The sequence below is a fragment of the Podarcis filfolensis genome (assembly GCF_964270895.1).
Source record: "Podarcis filfolensis genome assembly, chromosome: 15".
Classification (NCBI taxonomy): Eukaryota; Metazoa; Chordata; class Lepidosauria; order Squamata; family Lacertidae; genus Podarcis; species Podarcis filfolensis.
In genome coordinates, this window is record NC_139618.1 from 15,020,525 (window position 1) to 15,043,564 (window position 23,040).

General features: G+C 45.2%; 1 protein-coding gene and 1 long non-coding RNA gene across 2 annotated transcripts; one reads left to right on the forward strand and one right to left on the reverse strand.

Moving 5' to 3' along the window:
* Positions 1-1,218: 1,218 nt before the first annotated feature.
* Positions 1,219-10,215, reverse strand: PSPH (phosphoserine phosphatase). The gene is made up of 5 exons (XM_083588210.1): positions 7,886-10,215; positions 6,254-6,388; positions 5,315-5,460; positions 3,447-3,595; positions 1,219-1,416 (listed from the first exon to the last, which is right to left on the reverse strand). The coding sequence occupies exons 1-5, from the start codon at positions 8,104-8,106 to the stop codon at positions 1,306-1,308; spliced, it is 762 nt and encodes a 253-aa protein (XP_083444336.1). The 5' UTR covers positions 8,107-10,215; the 3' UTR covers positions 1,219-1,305.
* Positions 10,216-13,340: 3,125 nt separating this feature from the next.
* Positions 13,341-17,280, forward strand: LOC310750329. Its single transcript, XR_014542054.1, has 3 exons — positions 13,341-13,853; positions 16,555-16,653; positions 16,821-17,280. It is a non-coding gene; the product is annotated as an uncharacterized lncRNA (long non-coding RNA).
* The last annotated feature ends 5,760 nt before the right edge of the window (positions 17,281-23,040 follow it).

Below are 23,040 nucleotides of genomic sequence, written 5' to 3' on the forward strand. Positions count from 1 at the left end.
AGGGGTACATTCCCTGAAACCATAATTGGAAAATTGCTGTTCTCCACTAGAAAAGTTGGGTCTTTTTATTTTTTCAAAGTTCAGCAGCAAATTATCAGATTTCCTGAGGAATAGACTGTAGGGGAATCTGTACACATCACTCTAAATTTAGATTTCTGCACTCTTCCACCCTGCTCTACCAATGGGCATTGGGCTCATCCAATATGATGTGTGCGAATGAACATATATAGCTGCCTTTTATCAAGTCAGAAGAGGTCCTAGAAAGGAACTTATAATGTATGCTGTGTTTCCCTCATCCCCCAGCCGAGGGGTTGTTGGGCAACATGGGGGGGTTAGAGGACGGAAAGAAGGGCTCCCCATCCTGGGAGATGGTATGTTTGGGCAGTAGCACCTAGGCCCTAGGGGTTAGTGGAGCAGGCTAGGGGATACCTAAATTTTGTGGTGAAAAGTTCAGCATAGCAATCTGGGGTTACCACTTATGGAGTGAATTTGTGAGGGGTCTAAACACAGGCGCTTTAGATACGGTAACTGCTCCATTTTGAAAACCTTGTGTTTTAACTCTGGGGATGTAACAAATTTTATTTATGTTGCTTTCAATGTTTTGTTTTGGTCTGGTCTAGTATATGATTTTTTGTACATGTTACTCTGCTGGCAAACTGCATTGCAAAATTTCAAAGGTTGGCTGTGTTTTGGTACATGCATTGCTTCAGAAAGTGTGAATTTGGTACTTCTAAATTTAAATGTAAACAGAATCCAATTTATTTCCATTCCCTCTCATTATGTGGCTACAGAACCAACCTTCTTGGATTAAGAGACTAGGCTTTGAGGTCTTTTCTGACAATTAAGTGGTATAAATGTTTTATGAAGTAAAGTAGTAAGATGGAGTTGTTCTTGGGATATTTGGGTCCCAAACATTCTGTTCTTAGAAAGAAACCATTGCTGTCATTTGTGGAAGCCCCCCTCAGATATTACTGGACTCCAACTCCCATCAGCTCCAGCAGCCAGTATGGCCAATGATCAGGAATGATGGCAACTGGAGTCCAGCAACACCTGGAAGGCCACAGATAACCTCTGGTCACATCCGGACCACCTTTCCCTTCCTTTCCCTTTGCTATGAGTTTATCAAGGTGCATGGAACAGAGCCATTTGCCATTGGAAAACCTGACATGTAGTAGAGGTGCACTGTGTAGCCAGAAATTAAAAATCCCAAATGCTCTGTTTGCAAACAACAATAATAATATGTTTAATTGCATAGTTATACATCTAGCTACAATACGTGTTAATAAAATAAGCCTAGTTCATAATTTATCGTTCCTCTAGTTCTTTCAGCAATTCATCAAAATGGGTGATGTACCACTTGGCTTTCTCCTTGACCTGTTTCCGCACAACATTGCCTCCAAAGCCAATGAAACAGTCCTGGGGAAACATAAAAAAAGAAGAGATGGGCTGGTTATGTCTCCATTTCAGAAAATGCAGAGGACTATCGGGATTTCTCCTCCATTGGAGAGGTTAGATGGCCATCTGTCATGGATGCTTCAGTTGAGATTCCTGCATTGCAGGGCATTGGAATAGATGACCCTCAGGGTCCCTTCCAACTCTGCTATTCTAGGATTTCTTGTCAAGGATGAAAGCGTATGTGAGATGGCGTGGATAGGCATACTCCATCCCCTGGCAGTACATGAGATGAAGTCAGACCCTGGGGGAAGCAGAACAGTTGCAGACAGCTGCTTAGGCATCAATGGATAAGGGCAGATGGGGAGTGTGGGAGAGTGTGGACTAGCCCAACCTTCCCCAACCTGGTGCCCTCCAGAGCTTTTGGACTACAGCTCCCATCAGCCCCAGCTGGACTATTCAGAGAGAACCAACTATTCAGCTAATTCATCTTATTAACAACCAAGCAGATTCCCTGCAAATCCTTGCAGAAACCTGGCTGGCTTTTCCTGGCTCAGCATAATCTGAATCAGAAGCTGCTGCCAACAGTATCACCCTCCTTTTTTTTTAATCAATCATGTGATGTGATGAATAGGTTTTTGCTGGAAAACGCCATTGCAACACAGGGCAACAGCCATGGTTGTGCTCCTTGACGCCAGTTCTTGATGCATTGGCTGCCTGCCTTGACCTATTAATTTGGATCTGATTCACCTCCCCTGGTAGATTCCAAAACAATCATTAACAGGCAGCTGAAATCATTAACCTGGAGCAAGCATTTGTCTGGTTCTTATGGAAGACATGCAGACTTTTGTGGGGGTTTTTAACGCTCCTGATTTTTTACCTCTCTCCCCTTGCTTCTTTTGGGGTTGCCACATCCAGCAACCAGATGCTGGGGGAGTGGAGAGGTGCCCTTTTTCTTTAGGAACATGTGACAGATTCGTTTTGCTTAGGCTTAGGGTCTGACTGGTTGCCATACGAGCTCTTTATCACAAGGACATCAGAACAGCTCTGTAGCTTAGATCAGACCAAAGGCCCAGCCAGTTCAGGATCCTGTTCCTTAGGGCAGGCTGGCTGCAACTGTAGAGTGGGTGCCTTGCAATGATGTGCTATGTGACTCGTCTACGTTGCTTGTAATTTGAATCACAAAGTAGGTTGGTTTTGGGCAGAGAGGGCTGGTGGGGTGGGTGATTCTGCCTCCCAGCAGGGGCTAGGTTTGGTGGCTTTCTTGTGGTTGCAGAAAGGTAACCTTGTGGATCTGCACAAATTCTGGGCATTCTGATGCCAGAAATAATCAACCATACAGAAGTCAACTCTGAGCTAACTCCTATGAGCCAGTGAGGTCCAATCACTATTGGTTAAGCTGTTGAATTTGGAGTCCTGGCTTCAAATCCATATCCAACAGCATCATTCACAGGGTGTCTGTTATGTACTGAGTTGAATAGGATCCAAACTGCAGCAGTCTGATTGGTCCTAGAACAATAGGATCCAAAAGGCAGCAGTCTGATTGGTCCTAGAACAATACAGCAGTATGATTGGTTGGCAGGAACCACCCAATCATGCTCCAGATAGAAATGAATCCACAACCTGATTGGCTTACAGTAGAATTCCGGAATTAGCCAATCATGTGCAGCCCATTGTGTAAATAATGTATATAAAGCAGATACTTTGAGGGGACATTCATTCATTCCTCCTCACCACTATGAGCTGAATAAAGAGCATGAAATCACTTTGCGACTCTGAGTATATTTCAGTATCCTTTGAACATAGGAACATTAGCTGCCTTTTACTTAGTCAGACTACTAGAGAGCAGACTGGGATTGAACCTGGGAGCACCTTCTGCATGCAAATCTGGTGCTCATGACTAAGTTGTGGTCTTTCTTTTGACAGCCTCTCTCTCCCTTTTTCTCTGCTTAACCTACCCCACAGAATAGCTGGGAGAACCCAAGTAAGCAGCCGTAGGCTGAGAGGAGGAAGAGGTAGAAGGCAAATGCCATCACCCCACAGTCACTACTCACTGCAGGCGGGCAGGCTTCCATATCTGTTGCTCCGTCTCCAATCATCACCACCTTCTTAAACTGAAACTGCTCCTTCAGGTAACTAATGACTTGTCCTTTGCCACCAGACTCAGCAGTTGGCTGCGTTTCATCAAAACCGGCATATTCTCCTAGAGGCACATCAGAGAGAAAGTCAGTCAGGAAGAATCACAAGGAAAGTCAATGTTTGAAGGCAAAAAGGGGGGGGGGCATCCCTGGAGGGAAAGGGTGGAGCACCTGCTGCCCTCCAGATGATGCTGAAATCCGACTCCCAACAGCCATAGCCAACATGGTCAGTGGTCAGGAATGATGGGTGTGGAACATCTGGAGGGCCACAGGTTCCCCTCCCTATTCTGAAAGGAGGGAGGGCGACAGTTCAGTGGATCAGAAGGAATGCAGAGTGAGCCACGGTCCTGGTTAGGAGATGGATTCTATTGCAAAGAAGAATCTTCTCTCTCTCTGCCTATTTGTGTATGCACACAGATCTTCCATCCTGCCACAAGTTAGAGCAAGGATGGGGGACATCTGTGGCCCTTCACATGTTGTTAGGACCCTGAAACCCAGCATGGCCAATGACTAAGAAGGATGGGAATTGTAGTCCAACAACACCAGGAGAGTACTGCATTGACCATCTTCAGTCTAAGCGTTTGTTTTTAGTTTATGTATTTTTATTTATTAGATTTATATACTGCCCTTCATCATAAGATCTCAGGGCAATTCACAGAATTTCCAATATCTGGGAGATGTACCCTGATGTGGAAACCTTCCTTGCTGACACCAGTGTAGGGTATTTTGGCTCTATAGCGCCATAAGGGCAATTTGGGGAACTACTATTTCCACACACCCACCCTTTGGCTCCCACACTCTGAGTCCCATCAAGATTCATGGTAAAGGACATTCCACGTTCAAATAAATCTTCCAGAGTGGACCTTCTACATGCTGTGAAGGAAGGGGCAAAGTCATGTCCAAATAGCCTTATTTGGATCTTGTTGATAGAGGGCTTTCACCAAAGCCAGCAACCTAAAACCCGTTCATATAGTAAGAGATCCACCCATCTTTTTCCTCCAGTGGGCAATCCTGAGGAATTCTGCCAAAGCTTAGCTTCAGGCGTGTCCCTTGAGCGACCCTATTTATCCTGGCAACCCTGAAAGTTGAGTTTGGCTGCACAGCTGTGCTATAGTTAGCTGACAAAATATTTCACCTTGTAGAGCTGTTTTATCAAGCTGCACAACCCACTTGGTGGATAAGAGACCCGTCTCTCAATGTGCTGACTCTCTCAGAGCTGCACTCCTTGACCCTCCTCTGTGCCAGTGCATCTGAGAGTTAAAGCTTAACCATGGGAAGGAACAGTTCTTTCCAAAGCAGCTGGGCAAATGGGGGCTTATCAGAAGCAGCAGGTCATTGGTGACGCTTTGCTTCTTTTCAATCTCGGAACCTTTTTTGGGCCAAGAGACGCACAGTCCCTTCCAGACAATATTCTGGGAACCACAGGTCAGAGGCAAAAAAAGGGCAGGGTAGTGAATTTAAATTTAGACAGTACTGTAAACTAGTTTCTATACTCATTCCTGCACCCCTTTCTATCCTCCGTCCAGGCAAGCAGGAAACATTATTTAATCTTATCTTTTTTATAAAATTATTTATATACTGCCCTCTCACAAAATATCAGGGCACCTGCATCAACATAAAAGCATCAGTTGAATTGCTTTCAGATGTTTTGATGTTGCTGTGCATACGGAGTTCAAGGACACATTCAAGCGAGGTAGAAAACACTTAAGAGTGCAAAGCAGCAAGGGGGAGAGTCTAAGGGCCCGGTAGAGAGCCCTGCACTCAGCCTGCCTGGGAAAGCTTACCATTGAAGTAGAACTTCAACCTGTTGGCAAAGACATTTGCTGTTGGGATGTTGAGCTGCAAAGCCACGTGTTCCACGATGCTCTGAAACCCCCCGGAGATTAAGAAGACCTGGACACCTCGCTGGTGGAGCCGGTTGACTAGTTCCCTGTGAGGAACAGGAGAGGGTGGCTAAGGCCCAAGTGTCAGGGCAGGATTCATTAAGATGCTTCTCTTTTGCCTTCAGCCCTGCCTCCCCCCCCCTTCACACACAGCTGCACCACAGTGCAAGAAAGGCTTCCAGGCTCAATAACAGGCTTCAAATAAATGAATGGCCCAGGAAAGTAAGTGGCCATGGACTTCCTCACAGGTCTTCCTCTATGCTGAGCCATTTTAGATAGGATGTTGGTGAGTGAAGAAGAGTCTTGCTTACATGCAGGGAGCTGAATGACACCCCCCCCCCATTTTGTTCCTTCCAATTCTACATTGTCAGGCTTTTCTCTGGGACCCATAAGGACTGGGGTGCAATTGACAGGGGAGCATCTGCTGCTAAAAGGTAACTGGAGCAAACAAAGGGGGCATTAGATGCCAGGAGAATGGATCCACACACTCTCCCTTTTGTTAGTTTTCACAATTTCTTTTTGCAGAGGGATCTCACCACAAGGTGAGGAATCCCTGATGCAGTTTGGTGGCTCCTTTCTCTCACAAGTGTGTCTCAAACAGTGTTGGGAAAGGGAAAGACAGATACAGGATTCCTCCACTGAAAAGGACGCCTTCCAGCCTCTTTCTGCCTGGTTAAGAAGGTGGAATTCGTAATTGTACAGTAGGTCTTTGATCCTCCCTACCCGCTTCAAATGTCGCTACAGCCAATTCTTCAGGAATCATAACCCATGAGGAGGAGATAATGTGGAAGATGTCTCCATGGATGGACATGGAGTCCAACAGTTCAGAATGCCTCTTACCTTATTCCCGGTGTTAACTGGGGCGGATGCTCCGATATCAATTTCTGCACTTGTTCATAGGAGGGGCGGATGAGGCCTAGCCGGGCAGTCAAAGCAGCCTTGAACGTTACAGTGCCACCCATCGCTCTTCGAGTCCTAAATTGAGATTCAGAGAAATCAGAGAAATACAGACCAGGCTTTTTAAGGGCAAAAATAAAGCCATCCAGCTGTGTGTGTGTTTGCTTTACATACACAAGCAGTTACACTATGTCAAGGTAAAATGAAGTCTGCTTCAGTTCCTCATTTAAGAGGATGGCCGCTGGATCAGATCAAGGGTTGTCCACCTTCGTGGGCATAGCCAGGATTTGCGGGGAGCAGAACCTCAGTTAGCTATGTATTGGGGGGGGGAGCTGCTCCTTGCCCCCCTTTAAAAAAACCCATCTGTGTTTACTGCAGTCTCAGTCATGATCCTCTGCTGCTGCTATTTACATGTTTAAAACTACACATGTAGCCCATTAATGGCACGGTCATTTTGACCGTTAGATGGCCTTAAAAGAGGATTAAATTGATAGAGGAGGAGGGAGCGACAGCATCAATCTGCAGCTATAATGCCCAAATCAGCCTTAAACACTTCAGATGATTTGGATGGCAATCCCTATCATTCCCAGATGGATAAATCAAGGTGGGTTCCTAGAGGCTGCTGTGCGGGGTGAAGATTTAGCCAGCTGGATCCCAAGTGAAGCAGGAAATGCTGCATTCCATTCTGCCTGATGAGTTCTGTGAAACTCTAAAATGTGTGGAAGCACATGATCTAGTTGTGTTTCCTATGGTTTGGGGTCACCGTACAGAATGGCTCCACTAAGCCTGCCATCCCAAACCTTTATGCCATCCTGATGTTTTGGATGACACCTCCTATGTTAGCTGGGACTGATGGGAAGTGTAGCCCAAAACATCTGGAGGGCTGAGCTAAACCAACCTCAGGCCTGCCAGGACTTTCAGACTGAACCACAGGCAGACAAGTTTTTCAGGTTGGAGAGAAGATTCCTGATCGGTTGGGAAAGAAGGATGGTTGCTTGCTCGTTCAGTATGCCAGGGAAAGGAAGTTGGTAAGTGCTCTCTGCTCACATAACCTTGTGGCAAAGCTAAGGAGGTATGGGCTTGGTCCAGAATGTAGATGGGAGACCACTGTAGAGCCTCCCAGCACATAGAAGTCAGAGTCTAAGTGCAAAAAGGGAAAAGCTTTTAAAGCAACTTCATTACACCTTACACAAACATGCAAGGATTGGCTGCTTTCTCTGCCAATGCATGGTAACAAGGTTTGCCAGTGGGGGCCCATGCTCAGCCTCAGAGCTTGCCTCCCCCCCCCAAGAGGCTCCTGTCCTGAAAGGATGCCGTAGAGGCCAGGCCCAGAGGTGTCTCTGAGCCACTTCTCAACAGCATCCCCCAAATGTTCATTCTTGCATTTAGGTCCTCCACCCCAAAGACTAGCCTTTACAAATTCTCACTAGCCTGCTTACAAAAAAGGCTTCCCCAACAGCCAGCTGGTATCAGGTATGGCAGGATCTGGGTCGGGGATGGAGCTCAACGCCTTTGCCCCTTGGGAAGGGAGGGGACAGATCTCTGCAGAAGAAAATGAAAGACAGCCTTACGTACATTTCGGCCACTGCGTCTCCGACACCGCAGAATTTCGCCAGCTCGTCGATGCCTTCCTCTTTGATGACCGTGCTGTCCACATCAAAGCAGACGGCATCAGCGTTTTGGAAGACTTCCTTCAGCTCCATAAGAGAGGACATCCTTTTGACGGGCTTCCTGTGGTGGGAGAGGAAGATGAGGTCGTTCTGGATATCGGCACACTGAACCCTGTGTTGAGCCATCTTGGAAGAGGGTCCTGCGGGGCTGGTAGCTTGGTGCAGAGAGGGAGAAGCGAGCCGTGTGACTCCTTTTTGAGAGGGAGTGGGTGGCAGCAGAGGGGGGCGGAAGTGGCTGCTGATTTGCTGGCCATGGGGGCAGCGCAGGAGTGGGCAATCAGTCAAGGTTGGCTCCCTGGCTGAGTTAACCCTTCCGGGAGCTGCTGCCTTCACTGACGTAAAGAGTCAAATAAGAGATTTTGGCATTTAGTGAACCCCACGGAAGAGAATGCTATTCCCTCCAGTGCTGGCCGCCTCCTCTCCTGTCTTCGCCGCCATCCAAACCCCCTGCAATCACAGTGCAAATGCTTTCATCAAATAATCACAACAGTGTAAAGTACAATAATAAAAACAGCTTAAAAACAAATTACAGTCACAAATAGAGTGGATCTTAAATTTATATCAGTTGTCTAAGGACAGGGTGAAGAGGTGCGTCTTCAGCATAGGATGAAAGCTGTATAGTGAAGGTGCCAGACACACCTTGGTGCCACAAAAGATGCCCAAAGAAAGCACATTTTTGCAGAACAATTCCCCTTATAAAATACTGTAAAAACGTTATTTCCACTAATATATGCACTTATATGTATACTTTACTCCAGTACATGTGTTTTTGTACACATTACTTGACTGGAAAACTGCATTGCAATATTTCGTAAAGTGTGAATTGTAAAGCATGGCTGTGCATCGGTTCACATTTTGTTTCAGAAAGTGCAAATTAGGTATGTTCACTTTTAAATGTGTACTAAGTCAGGTATCTCCCCCTTCTATATAAACACCCCAGGGATCAAGGCGGGACAGCACTCCACACTAAGTCCCCCAAGGGATGGCATTTGCCTGGGGAATATTCTTAAGAGTGTTGTTGTTGTTGTTGTTTAGTCGTTTAGTCGTGTTCGACTCTTCGAGACCCCCTGGACCAGAGCACGCCAGGCTCTCCTGTCTTCCACTGCCTCCCGCAGTTTGGTCAAACTCATGCTGGTAGCTTCGAGAACACTGTCCAACCATCTTGCCCTCTGTCGTCCCCTTCTCCTTGTGCCCTCCATCTTGCCCAACATCAGGGTCTTTTCCAGGGAGTCGTCTCTTCTCATGAGGTGGCCAAAGTATTGGAGTAGGGGTAGCCAATATGATTCCCTCCAAATATTGTTGGACTTCATTTCCCAATGGTCAGGGGTGACGTCAGTTGTAGCCCAACAGCTTATGGAGGGCCCCACACCAACTACCCATGTACCTAGAGCAGCCTTTCTCAAACTGGGGTCCCCAGATATTGTTGGACTACAACTCCCTGACCCCTGATCCTTGTAGCTAGGGATGGAGTTGTAGTCCAACAATATCTGGGGCCCTAAGCCTGAGAAAGGCTGACTTAGAGGCTTCCAATTTCCTTGTATTGCCCCTTGATGATACCCTGATACAACGGTTACCACTACAACAGACCAGGAACTGGCTGTCACATCACTTTTATTGCCACTTTTATTGTTCAAAGAATATTTTGAAGCATCATTTGGTCTTGAGAATTCTATACAGGGGCAAGCAACATGGTGGTTGTTGGACCACAACTCCCATCAGCCCCGGCAGACAACACAGCTGACGGACAGGGGTGATGATGGGAGTTGTGATTCTGCAGCATCTGGAGGATACTACTCTGCCCTCCAGATGTACACTGCAGTTCTCAGGGTTTCCTGGGTAGGGTGCAGCTATGAACGAAGGAGGTTTGCATTTGTTGTGGTGCGGATACAGACAGACTCTGAAAGAGTCTTGCTGTCCTGGTAGGCCTCATAGCCTGCTTTGCAGCCTTGACTTGCCTGTTGGTTCTGAGCCAGGCAGAACTGCAGTGGGGTGGGAGGAGGGAGCTTTGACTCTGGGGCAGGGCTGGGACACCTTGCACAGTGACGCATCATTGCACAATGGAGTGAGCAAGGCACGTGTTGACATCTTTGGAACAGGCCCAGCTACCTGAGGTTTTTTTCAGGCCCTAGGGAAGGCTGAACATCCAACCAGAACCCAGAGCTCTGTGCTGGGCTGCCAGTTTTGAAAGAGCGACCCTGGAGGGCAGTGCCAAGGCATCTGCGTCATAATGTCCTCAAATCATGATGTAACACCCACCGTCCAAGGCTAGGTTGCAACAGGACCGTATGATGCAAGGCAAGGATGAGGTTGCCAGAAAGTGACGTTGGCGCCAAACATACTGCAAGAGGATCTTCTTCAATAAGCCAATCCTTCTTGCAAAAGTTGAGAAGCTTATGGAGACTTAACAGGTCCTGCTGCTCAGTCAGAACCATGAGTCTGGATTTTTCATTTTTCCAAACATGGACATCGAGGGTTAACATCAACCTGGTGTCCTCTAGATACTGTTAGACTACAACTCCCATCAGCCCTAGCTGGTGCATACAAAACACTTTTTGAGATTTTGCAAAGTAGAGGCTATGGCTTCAGGAAATCTACAAGCAAGGCTCTTCTCATTTTAGAAATGCACACCTGGCTTCAAAGCGTACGCAGATAATGCAGTTTCATGAACTGTATTTCATATTGACCTCTAGACATGGCTGCATATGACCAATATGCAAATGAATCCAATTCTAGTTCCCCTGCAATTCTTTTGGACTTTCTTTTCCTTCACTTCCTGCTCATCCATCCCCAAACCTTCCTTTTTATCAACAGCAGCCAGCCCCTCCTACCCCTAAGCCCTGTTGGATTTTTTCCTCTCCTATCCAAATGGCCCTTTCCCTAAACTTCCTTCACAGCAACTGCACTATCAACACCCTTCAGCTTAGATCTTTCCCTTGAGAACTCTGGATGTGTAGGAGTATTCTGTGGCATCAAAAGCAACTCAGCTAGCAGTATATGGAAAAAGTAGGAGCTTGCAGGCAATAGCAAGAGCCAACGCAACCCACCGAACCATATGCTGCTCCTCCAGCCATGTCCAATGGCCAACCAGGACCTTGATAATCCCCTCCCAATTTTTGCTGGCTGCCTGGGATTATGATAAGAGGGAAACTGCCAACCGCTTCAATGGCCATGATCCATGGATTGCGGCTTGCATTTAGTTTGGTGTCTCTCTGTGTTGGGCAGGATCAGGATTTCATGGGGCACAGAGAGATGTTACAAATAGTCACAGGCTGTGATTTGTAGAAATAAGAAGCATTATTATTAACACAGTAATAAAAAGATGTGGTCTGGGATCAGCGCTTTGCATCATTATTATTATCTATGCCTTCGTAGAAATGACCTTAGGACAGACTTCACAAACCTGTCCACCCCTCCTGGTGTTTTGGACTGCAACTCCCATCAGTCTCGCTGACATTCAGAGGCATACAGCAGAGGTAGGACATAGCCATTGTGGCTAGTAGCCATTGCTAGCCTTATCCTCCTCTGTTTTGGGGCTCGTCCACACCTGCTCGTCTCACCACTTCTCCCCCGGGAAAACCTAGTCCTTACCACTGAATCGGAACAAACATCAGTCAGGTTCTCTGCGGATTGACATTTGCTCTGATCCAGCAGTAAAGGGTGGGTTTTCCTGGGGCAAGCAGTGGGGCAAACAGAAAACCTCGTAGACCCTTGCTTTCTAGGCATGGAACAAGCAGAAGTGTGGACAAACCCTTTGTCTAACCTTCTTTTAAATCCATTCCAGCTAGTGGGCGTCACCACCTCTTGCTATGTGGTTTCACTATATTTTCTTTATTTTTGTTTATTTCTGTACATTTATAACCCACTTTTCTTCTGTCATAAATCCAAGGTGGTCAACATGTGGTTCCTAAGCCGTCTCCCACAAAGACACTGGCCAGACCCAAACCTACATAGTACGTAGTTGCAGCAAGGTGATGGTCCCATTCCTGGTCTGCTAGGGGTGTGGATGAAAGAAGAAAACAGAATGGGGGAAGTGAGAATGAATTGGATTGCTTTGTTTGTTTGATTGTTCTGGCATAGGGTGTTTGGGAAGGGTGAGCTCAGCATCCTGTTTCCACAAGGACCAGCCAGATTCCTCAAGGGAAGCCCACAAGCAGGACATGAACACAATAATTTTAATAAATAAACCACTTTGGGACCAGATCTTGGGTAAAAAGCAACAACAACAATAGTTTCTGAAGTGAACCAGAAATTACAGCACACTTCAGTTTATGATTTGCATTTGACAGAATGCATGAGAAGTGTTCATTTCCCCCTTTTCTATCTTCAGAAAACAAGTCATACCATGCTAGTCATAAAATCTGATTCCAGCCAGGCTGCAAGCTTTCTGTGTGGCATTTGGTATCTGCCCCTGGAAGAAACCCAGCTTCCTGAGAACTTTAGATTTAAAAAGAAAACTTTCAAGGGCATCCTGATCAAATTTGCAGATGACACCAAACTGGGAGGGGTGGCTAACACCCCAGAGGACAGGATCACACTTCAAAACGACCTTGACAGATTAGAGAACTGGGCAAAAACAAACAAGATGAATTTTAACAGGGAGAAATGTAAAGCATTGCACTTGGGCAAAAAAAATGAGAGGCACAAATACAAGATGGGTGACACCTGGCTTGAGAGCGGTACATGTGAAAAGGATCTAGGAGTCTTGGTTGACCACAAACTTGACATGAGCCAACAGTGTGACGCGGCAGCTAAAAAAGCCAATGCAATTCTGGGCTGCATCAATAGGAGTATAGCATCTAGATCAAGGGAAGTAATAGTGCCACTGTATTCTGCTCTGGTCAGACCTCACCTGGAGTACTGTGTCCAGTTCTGGGCACCACAGTTCAAGGAGGACACTGACAAACTGGAACGTGTCCAGAGGAGGGCAACCAAAATGGTCAAAGGCCTGGAAACGATGCCTTATGAGGAACGGCTAAGGGAGCTGGGCATGTTTAGCCTGGAGAAGAGGAGGTTAAGGGGTGATATGATAGCCATGTTCAAATATATAAAAGGATGTCACATAGAGGAGGGAGAAAGGTTGTTTTCTGCTGCTCCAGAGAAGCGGACACGGAGCAATGGATCCAAACTACAAGAAAGAAGATTCCACCTAAACATTAGGAAGAACTTCCTGACAGTAAGAGCTGTTCGACAGTGGAATTTGCTGCCAAGGAGTGTGGTGGAGTCTCCTTCTTTGGAGGTCTTTAAGCAGAGGCTTGACAACCATATGTCAGGAGTGCTCTGATGGTGTTTCCTGCTTGGCAGGGGGTTGGACTCGATGGCCCTTGTGGTCTCTTCCAACTCTATGATTCTATGATTCTAAATTTCTAGGCCTGGTGGAGGAATAAAATAGCCTGTATGCAAGTAGGTCCTGGTATGCAGAAAGCTTGGAATTAGAAGGATCTGGGAGAGGCTTCCTGTAATCAGGGTGATTCCGTGGTCTACTTATGAATCCCAGTTTGCTGGGTGTCCATATCTCCCCTGCCCACACTTTCTATGCCCTCACTGAACTGCTGACCAGTCTGGGGCATTGTCCTTAGTGCTGAAAGGCTGAGAAGGGCAAACAGTTCAGTGAGAAGAGAGCATATACAAACAGATGTTGCAATCCTACACCAAGTTACATCATATGCTTCCCGCTGGAACAAGAGGGCCCTTCTGTGTGCATACATAACTGAGTACAGGATTGCAGCCTTGGGAAATGGGAGGGCTCTTACATAATTTATTCTTCCAGAAGAATAGTCTTTCTTTTAAAAAGCCTCCCCTCCACATTAGCTTGTGTTTTCTCTCTGGCACGATGACTTCACTCAGATCGGCTTTTAATGCACTCACTCTTGTGGGTAAAAGACCTGAACTGCTTTCTTCACTCAGTGTGCAATTAACTAAGTAGCTTAAGGTTGCGGTTCTAACCCTACTTACCTGTTGGGAGTAAGCCCCACAGGATTCGTTGGGACTTACTTCTGAGTAGGATGGTTAGGAATGCACTGTGTGTAGCTTTTAAAAATTAAAGAAGGTAGGGAAAAATCAATGGAAAATAAAAGATAACAGAACTTTTAGTGACAATATCTTAATGTAGTATTTGCCAACTTGGTGGCATCCAGCTGTTTTGGACTACATTTCCATCAACCCCAGCCAGAATGCTGGCTGGGGCTGATGGGAGTTGTAGTTCAAAACAGCTGGATGCCACCAAGTTGGCAAAAGTTGACTCAGAGAACCTCCATGGTCAGAGAGTGCATACCTCTGACAGCCAAATCACTGGAATCGCCATCGCTTCTTGAGGGCTTCCTGGAAAGACTGTCTGGCTAGACACTATTCGACTAGATAGACTTTTTGTCTGATCCAGCTGTTCTTAAGTGTTAAGAAGGAGGATCCACCTGCCATCCTCAGACAATTTATATGGAAGTTGACATTTCTGTTTGTTTCTAACCAGTACAGTTGATAGTTTGAATTTAGCTTCTCTCTGACCCATCCTTCCTCAGAGGGAAAGCAGAACCTCAGAGCGAGGCATCCTGAACATCCTGCATGCATCAGGACAGATGCTGATGCTTTGCCTGTTCAGGATTGCATCATTCATTCATCCCTTCATCACAGAGAGGCCCTGCACTTTTTTTATTCCTGCAAAAAAATTAGCCACCAGCAGAGGGGTCCAGAAGGCGAATCCCTGTGCCAACTGTCAGTTCTAAAGAGCAAACTTGGAACCATGAAGTTGGAGGAAGCAAAACAGAAAGAAAATCTGGGAAAGGGGGAAAAAAGAAACCACCACCCTCACCCCCAAATTCAAACAGCCGGCAACTTACAGGACTGTGGAGCCTGCTGCAATTTTAGATGTCAATACCGGGCACCTCCTGGCTGTGCAGGCGAGAGAAAGCTCAGTGAAGCCCTTCAGTCACATCGATGCAAATGCACCCAGCAATCTGGAAGCCGGCCACATTTTCTAAACCAGCTTTTGCTGAGTAAGCGACAATCCTCCTGTGTTTTTCCTTTTCCCCTTTTTAATCGCTGCACACATGAAAGCAAAGGGCTCTGCTGTTTACAGAACGAGGCTTAGGAAAGAGAGGTGTAATTTTGCACTTTGGGAGGGAGGAGCCCCTCAAACCCAGCCCTGGAAGCTCCCTGATTGGCTCAGGAGGAGCCGGCAGAGAGAGAAAGGCGAGGAGGTGGAGATTAGAAATAATAGGCTCCAGATCTCTTCTTGGAATAAGTCACCTTGAACTTGCAAAGTCTGCAAGAGAGATTGTCAGGTGATATCCATATGAAATGGACAGAGCTAAGTTCAGTCACAGCCATTCGTTTCAATGGGTCTACTCTGAATAGGGTGAATATTGGATACATTCCAATCCATCAGACTTAAGGCCTTTGCAGATGACACAGGATGGAATATTACAAATAGGAGAGCTGCGGGGGAAGGCTGATGGGCCGAAAAGGCAATTGGCTGCAGAGTTCAAGAGTGGTTATGATGAGCCCTGCAAGACGAATGTGGTCATATTTATTTATCTAACAAGTTTTCTATACTACTTAATCAACAATGCCATTGAAGCAGTTTACAGAAACCATTCGTCAAGCATACAAAACAAGCTGATATTGAAGTGATATTTAAAAAATACAAATAAAGCCAGCAACTTTTAATCAAACAAGCAAACATACATACATACTTAGATGGGCTTGCCTAAACTTTTTTTTCAGCAGGTACTGAAAACAATACAGTGAAGGCTCCTGCCTGATGTCAATAGACAGGGAGTTTGAAGTGCTGCCACACTGCAGGAGTGATTCTTTGCAAGTGCGGAATGATTACGATATGGCCCTTGGTCAAAGTTCCTGTTCCATAGACTGAGGCAGGAGAGTGGGCACATACATGTGTGGCAAGGTGATCCTTCAAGTGAAGGACTCAGGGATGTTTTATCTGAGGAGGCTAGAAGGTCTAAAGCAGAGCTTTCCAAACTTCTCATGTTGGTGACACATCATTTCGTGACACTGTAATTCAGTTTTACTAGCAAACCAGAGGTTAAACTAACCCCTTTCCAGCCCCTACTCACCGCAGTCGGGAAACACTAATGTGTTGCGTGACACATAGTTTAGGAAGCTCTGGTCTAAAGTAGCAGCAAAGCTAGCTTATCAGCAGCTGGGGAATCTGCCCCTCCACTTGGAAGTTTCCAAACTTTCTTTCTAACTCCAATGAACTGAGATGCAGGAGCGCAGATGAACTGGAGAAAATCCTGGGGTGTGCTCTGTGCAACACAGTCACATTAACTGACCAAGTGTCTTGGGCTACCCACAAACACCCTCGACCCCCTCCCTTGCAACTCAGGACCAAGGAAGGAAAGCTTATCTGCTCCTACTTTTTAATTTTCTTTTCTCTTCCTACAGACGAATCCCCAAAAAGCTTCCAAGGTGCTCAGAACACAGCCTGAAAACTTATTGAAACTTAATTTCAGTTCTGGGCAGTGACCTCTTAGATTGTATTTCAAGGGGCTTTTAATTCAGCTCCCTGTTTTGAGGTAGGATATCAGCATAGCACATTCACCATCAACTTGCTTCTTTCAGACTAAACAGCACTGCAAGAAAGGTTCACAAAAGCCAGAATTCCCATAAAGGCCACCCAGGCACTCTGGAAGCAGATGGCATCACCAAGAAGGCACCAAGGTAATGGCTACCCTATGTACTGGGTCCCAGCATTGGGTATCCAGAGGTATACTGCCTGTTTGGACATGGGAGCTCAATTCCTGTTATCAGGGCTAATAAACAGGAATTATAGGGGAAGGAATTTATCTAATTTTTTTTTCATTATCAAAGTTTCCCCCCCTCTATAGGACAAAGTTCCTGTGTGACAATTAGCTCTATGTGACTCCTTCAAGCCAGCAAATCTACATTCCTTCCATTAAAAAAAATAATGAAAGAGGATCCAGGTATACTGGCCAATCTGAGGAGAAAATCCACCAGTCATTGGATGGATTATGAATTATCATTGCAGTCCATTCTTCAAGACATATATCAAAGCAGTGGTTCTCAACATTTTGATCCCATAAACTCATTCCCAGTGCCTCCTCCCCTATAAAAGGCATTATTATTATTATTATTGTGGAATGCCCTCCCATCAGATTTCAAGGAAATAAGCAACTATCCTACTTTTAAAAGACGTCTGAAGGCAGCCCTGATTAGGGAAGTTTTTAATGTTTAATGCTGTATTGTGTTTTTAATATTCGATTGGGAGCCGCCCGGAGTGGCTGGGGAAACCCAGCCAGATGGGTGGGGTATAAATAAATTATTATTATTATTCAGAATAGTGGTTTACATGACCCACTAAGGAAAATAATAACACAGTAAAATGCAAAACTGTAACAATTAATTGCACATTTATTCAAAATCCAGTTACCGTTACACCTACAGCATTTAGTTTAATTAACTCAACAAAACTGATGAACTGGATCCAGTGATGCCAGCTTTTTAAAGTCAGATAGTCATTTATGCCCCCAGTGCCACCCTGCAGCCCCCTTGACTCTTAGTGCCCCCCAAGTGATCTCAACGCTCCCCAGGGGGCAGTACCACCCCCTTTGGGAACCACTGTATCAGAGCAAAACTCACACCAATCAGATGTAGGACATGATCCCGCGCATGGTTAATGGAATTCTAAATGTTTTTGATTTCACCATGATAGAGTTAAACATACCCCACTGAAATCAACAGGACTGGAAATTTAGCTGTATTGCACCTTAATAATGCCATGGCAATGGACCTCTTGTTGCCACTGTCACTCTTAAAGGGCCCACTTTTGCAGGTGAAAGCAACAAAGAGCCTTGTAGCACCTTAAAGACTAACCAATTTATTACAGTGGACTTTTTTGTGGACTCACACCCATTTCACCATATGCAGGAAGCAAAATCCTAGTTGGCAGGTATATAATGGAGAAAATATTAAGTTGGGAGTTGAAATGAGATGCAAAGATTGCTGTCAGTGATAATTAGAGTTTAAATGTGTGTTAAACCGGCACAACTATTACAGTTAAGATTGCAGATAACTTTCTCAGCATTGCTAAGATGACTGTATGATAAATATGGGTGTGAGGATTTTTGGGCTCTTCAGATGTTGCTGAGCTCCAATTCCCATCAACCTTGGCCAATGGCCATGCTTGGTGGGGCTGATGGGAGCTGTTGTTCAGTGACCACTGGAGGGCCAAGGTCTCACCCCGCCCCCCCGCGCAGTGGTGCAGGCTGCAGGGAACAGGGAGTGAGCATGCCACACCTTGTCTTTACAAGTTTGGGGGGGGCAGGGAAACTTGTTGGGACATCTTTGTTACTTCTTTCCAGTTTGGAACTTCTCACCCTGTTCCTGGATCATGACTCCTGAGCACTGTGTCTGCTGCTGAGCCTGTACTGATAATTGCCTTAATAAAGATCTCTGTCGTAAATAAGACAGAGATCGTTATTAAAGCAATTATCAGTACAGTACTTGTAAGTAAGAGTTCCTGTTTGTAAGTTTTAGGTGGCCATTGGCTCTGCTGAGAAGCCAACTCCATCAGGCTTCACCTTCTCTCAGCTGTTGCCTGGCTGCAGCAGTGGCAGAGGAGGAAAACAGGCCTGCTCCATCAGTTCTGCTAAAAGACCAGCTCCATTGGACCTTCACTCCATCACGTGTCCCGCAGAAGCAGTCGCTTCAACAGGTCACAGCAGAGGGAGGACAAGGAAGCAAGGCCTCTCCATTAGCATTGGGCTCCTTGAATTATTTCCATTCCAGCAGCTGCTCCTTATGAGAACTTTATAACTAAGAGCTAGTGTCTGAGGTTGCTTTCCCCCCTTTCTGCCTCCCAATTTCTTTTCCTTTCGCATTGTGTCTTCTAAACTGCAATAAGCAGCTCTTGGAACCTAAGAGCACTCTGGACATGTATGAAAAGCTCTTTTATTGCTTGCTAAGTCTTCCAGAGCTTAGGCTTGGCCCTGAAACTGATTCCAGAGTTCAGCTTTGTTTTGGACTTCGGACAAAACTAGATGTAATGTAGGAATTCTGTGATTGGATCTCCCAATCCCCCGTACCACTCTTTTATTAATGATTAAAAGCATCCATAAGAGAGGAATAATTTTAATTAGTGCTGCAGTTCCAAGGAGGGAGGCTTTTTCAACTCATTTCCCTATACCGTATCCCAAACAAGTATCAATTGTTCTCTGCCCCCCAAAAGCTGTTATTAGCCAGAGAAGGGGAGAAAGGTAGAAAACTGAGTTTTTGAATCAAATGCTTGTACAAGAAGAGCCCTGCTTCTTGATCAAACCAAAGGTCAATCTAATCCAGCATCCTGTTCCTGGCCCAGCAGATAATTTATATAGACAGGATTTACTGTATATACCACTTAATCATGAAAATCTCTAAGCAGTTTACATAAAAATGCCTCTCAGAAGTCCACAAGCAGAACCAGAGTGCAACAGCACACTTGTGTTCCTCAGCAAGTAATATTCAGAGGCATACTGTCTCCAGAATTGGCTAGTAGCCAATTACAGCCACTGTAAATCATAATGCCCTGTGGCATGTCCTTCTGAAAATTGGCTGCCCAGATAAATTTGTGAACATCCTCCACGATATTATGACATCACAGATAACAATGGCTCTCAAAGCAAACCATTCACAGCGGGATGAGGTGTTAAACAGGGATGTGTTATCGCCCCAACTCTATTTATTATTTTCATTGCTATGATCCTACACATTGTCAAAGGGAAACTCCCCACCGGGCTAGATATCATATATCAAACAGATGGAAAGCTCTTTAACTTAAGGAGGCTGAAAGCAAAGAGTAAGGTTACCATAACATCCGCCATAGAGCTTCAATATGCTGATGATAATGTAGTGTGTGCACACTCAGAGGATGACCTCCAAACCATCCTAAATATCTTTGCAGAAGCTTAGAAAAAGCTTGGCCTATCGCTCAACATCCAAAAAACCAAAGTGCTGCACTGACAAGCACAAAACAACCCCTCTGCAGCACCACAAATCCAACTTAACAGTATAACATTGGAAAATGTCAATCACCTTTCCTACCTGGGCAGTTATCTTTCCACAAGAGCCAACATCGATGCGGAAATCCAGCACTGCCTGAACTCTGAGTGCAGCTTTCTCCTGACTGAAGTGCAGAGTGTTTGAGGACCGGGACATCCACAGGGAAACCAAAATGATTGTTTACAAAACTATTGTACTACCAACTTTATTGTAAGCTTGTGAAACATGGATCACTTATAAATGCCATCTCCAACTCCTCAAAAGATTCCATCAACGGTGTCTCCAATTTTTTTTACATATCACTTGAGAAGACAGGCAAACTAATGTGAAGAAGCAAAGAGCACCAATGTCGAAGCAATGATTCTTCAACATCAACTTCGTTGGACTGGTCATGTTGTTCAGATGCCTGATTATCATCTTCCAAAGCAACTACTCTATTCCAAACTTAAAAATGGAAAGCATAATGTTGGTGGTCAGTAAAAGAGGTTTAAAGACTCTCTCAAGGCAAATCTAAACAAATGTAGTATAAACACTGACAACTGGAAAACACTTGCCTGTGAGTGCTCCAATTGGAGAACAGCCTTTACCTATGGATTTTGAAGACTCTCGAACACAGGACAAAAGTGAGAAACGAACTAAGAGGAAGGCATATTTGGCAAGCCCTCTCCATGATCAACTCCCACCCGGAAACCTATGTCCCCACTGTGGAAGGAGGTGTGGATCCAGAATTGACCTCCACAGTCACCTATGGACATGCTGTTAAGACCATGTTCATGGAAGACAATCTTACTCGGCTACAAGTGATCACTAAAGAAGATAACCCTTTTCTCCATGAATTTGTCCAATCCTGCTTTAAAGCCATCAAGTTGGCAGTCATCACTGCCTCCTGCAAGAGTGGGTTCGTTCCATAGTTCAGCTATGTTCTGCATGTATAAAGACTTCATTTGGTCTGTTCTAAATCTTCCAACATTCAGCTTCATTGAATGGCTCCACTGAGTTCTAGTATTATAAGAGAGGGATATGATGGTCTGACTAAGGGACTGTTCACATTAGCAACCTAGAGGGCACTGATGTTTTTCCCTATGCAAAGAGAGATGAATGGCTTATAGGATTACAACTGGTATGAATCACAGAATCATAAAATTGTAGAGTTAGAAAATATTGTGAGGGTCATCTAGTCCAACTCCTGCAATGTAGGAATCTTTTGCCCAACGTAGGGCTCAAACCCACGACCCTGAGATTATAGTCTCATGCTCAATCTACCAATTGGACCATTCCAGCAATCATGAAGCTGGTTTGAGAAAAAGAGCATCAAGCAGTAGCATCTTATAACAACCTGCATTTTGGACAACCTCATGTGAACATACATTAAAAACCCAGCACTGGAAGCGCAATAAGTGTGCAGTAAACCAAGTACGAACACAAACTTCCAGCCTGGGTATGGCTGCATTGCCCTCTACTGGTTGGCTATACACACAGTGCAGATAAACCCAGTGCCCATCATAGACAAATATGTGGGGGAAGTTTGCAGATTGGGAGGGCGAGGAAAATGATGTATGAGCTTCCCTTCAAGTGGTTTAGGAAACATCAACCACATCCTGGAAAAAATCTTCCTTCTAAGTTAGTCAAACATCCCAACTGCAATCATCTTGACTCAGAATGAGGCCCAACTGAATAGCAATGAATCTAAGTTAATTTTACAAAGCTTTTATCACAGGTGTGACTAACCTGTAGACTTCCATACACCACCTCCCCTCACCTCCAGCCAATATGACCAATGATTAAGAAAAATGGTCCAACAGTTCCTGAAGAGCCATAGGATTCCTATTCCTGATCCATGGGCATAACAACAGTAGCCAACTTTACAGGGTTGCTTATTTATTGGAGCCTTTGCACAAACAAAGGCAAAAAACAAAAGAAATAAATGTCTATAAAAATGTAACCAATGTAACTTACTGAAAAATTAGAAAGAGAGATTTTGGTACCTGTTTCCTCTTTTCTTGAAGCACATCACACCATGAAGGGACCACGATGGAATTATAAGCTGAAAGTACATGGGAAATTGCTAAAAATGTGTACACTGACGCCTGCTATAGAAAAGTTGAATATTACCTTATGAGATATTAAATATTAATATCTGCTGTGAAAAACACACACACGTCTCTAAAACATCACACCCTCTGCTAGTGACCTCAGATGGTGAGAGCTGACAGGACTGGTGCCAAAATGGGACTACAGTGGTACCTCAGGTTAAGTACTTAATTCGTTCCGGAGGTCCGTTCTTAACCTGAAACTGTTCTTAACCTGAAGCACCACTTTAGCTAATGGGGCTTCCCGCTGTTGCTGCTGCGCCGCCGGAGCACGATTTCTGTTCTCAACCTGAAGCAAAGTTCTTAACCCGAGGTACTATTTCTGGGTTAGCGGAGTCTGTAACCTGAAGCATATGTAACCTGAAGCGTATGTAACCTGAGGTACCACTGTATTAAGGCCACATCCACACCCTACATTTAAAGCAATCAACTTCCTCCCAAAGAATCCTGAAATTTATCAATTGGAGAGCTACTATTCCCAGCACCCTTAACAAACTATAGTTCCCAGGATTCTTTGGGGTAAAGCATGCAGCTGGATCAGGCCACAAGGGGGCCCATCTAATCCAACATCCTGTTCTCACAGTGGCCAACCAGATGCCTGTGGGAACCTGTAAGCAGGACCTCAGCACAAGAGCCCTCTCCCATCCTGTGGTTTCCGGAAACTGGTATTCAGAAGCATTGATCCCTCCAACAGTGGAGGCAGTGGAGGAAGAACCATTGCATACCCTCCAACATTTTTCCGATGAAAATTGGGATGTCCCATTCCATAATGGTAATTTTACTATTTATACCTTACATATCTTACCGGGTTGCCCCAACCACTTCCAACATATATAAAAACATAATAAAACATTAAACCTTTAAAAAACCTTCCCTATATAGGATTGCCTTCAGACGGCTCGGGGGGGGGGGGTCAGACAACTCCATACCTTCCAACATTTCTCCAATGAAAATAGGGGCA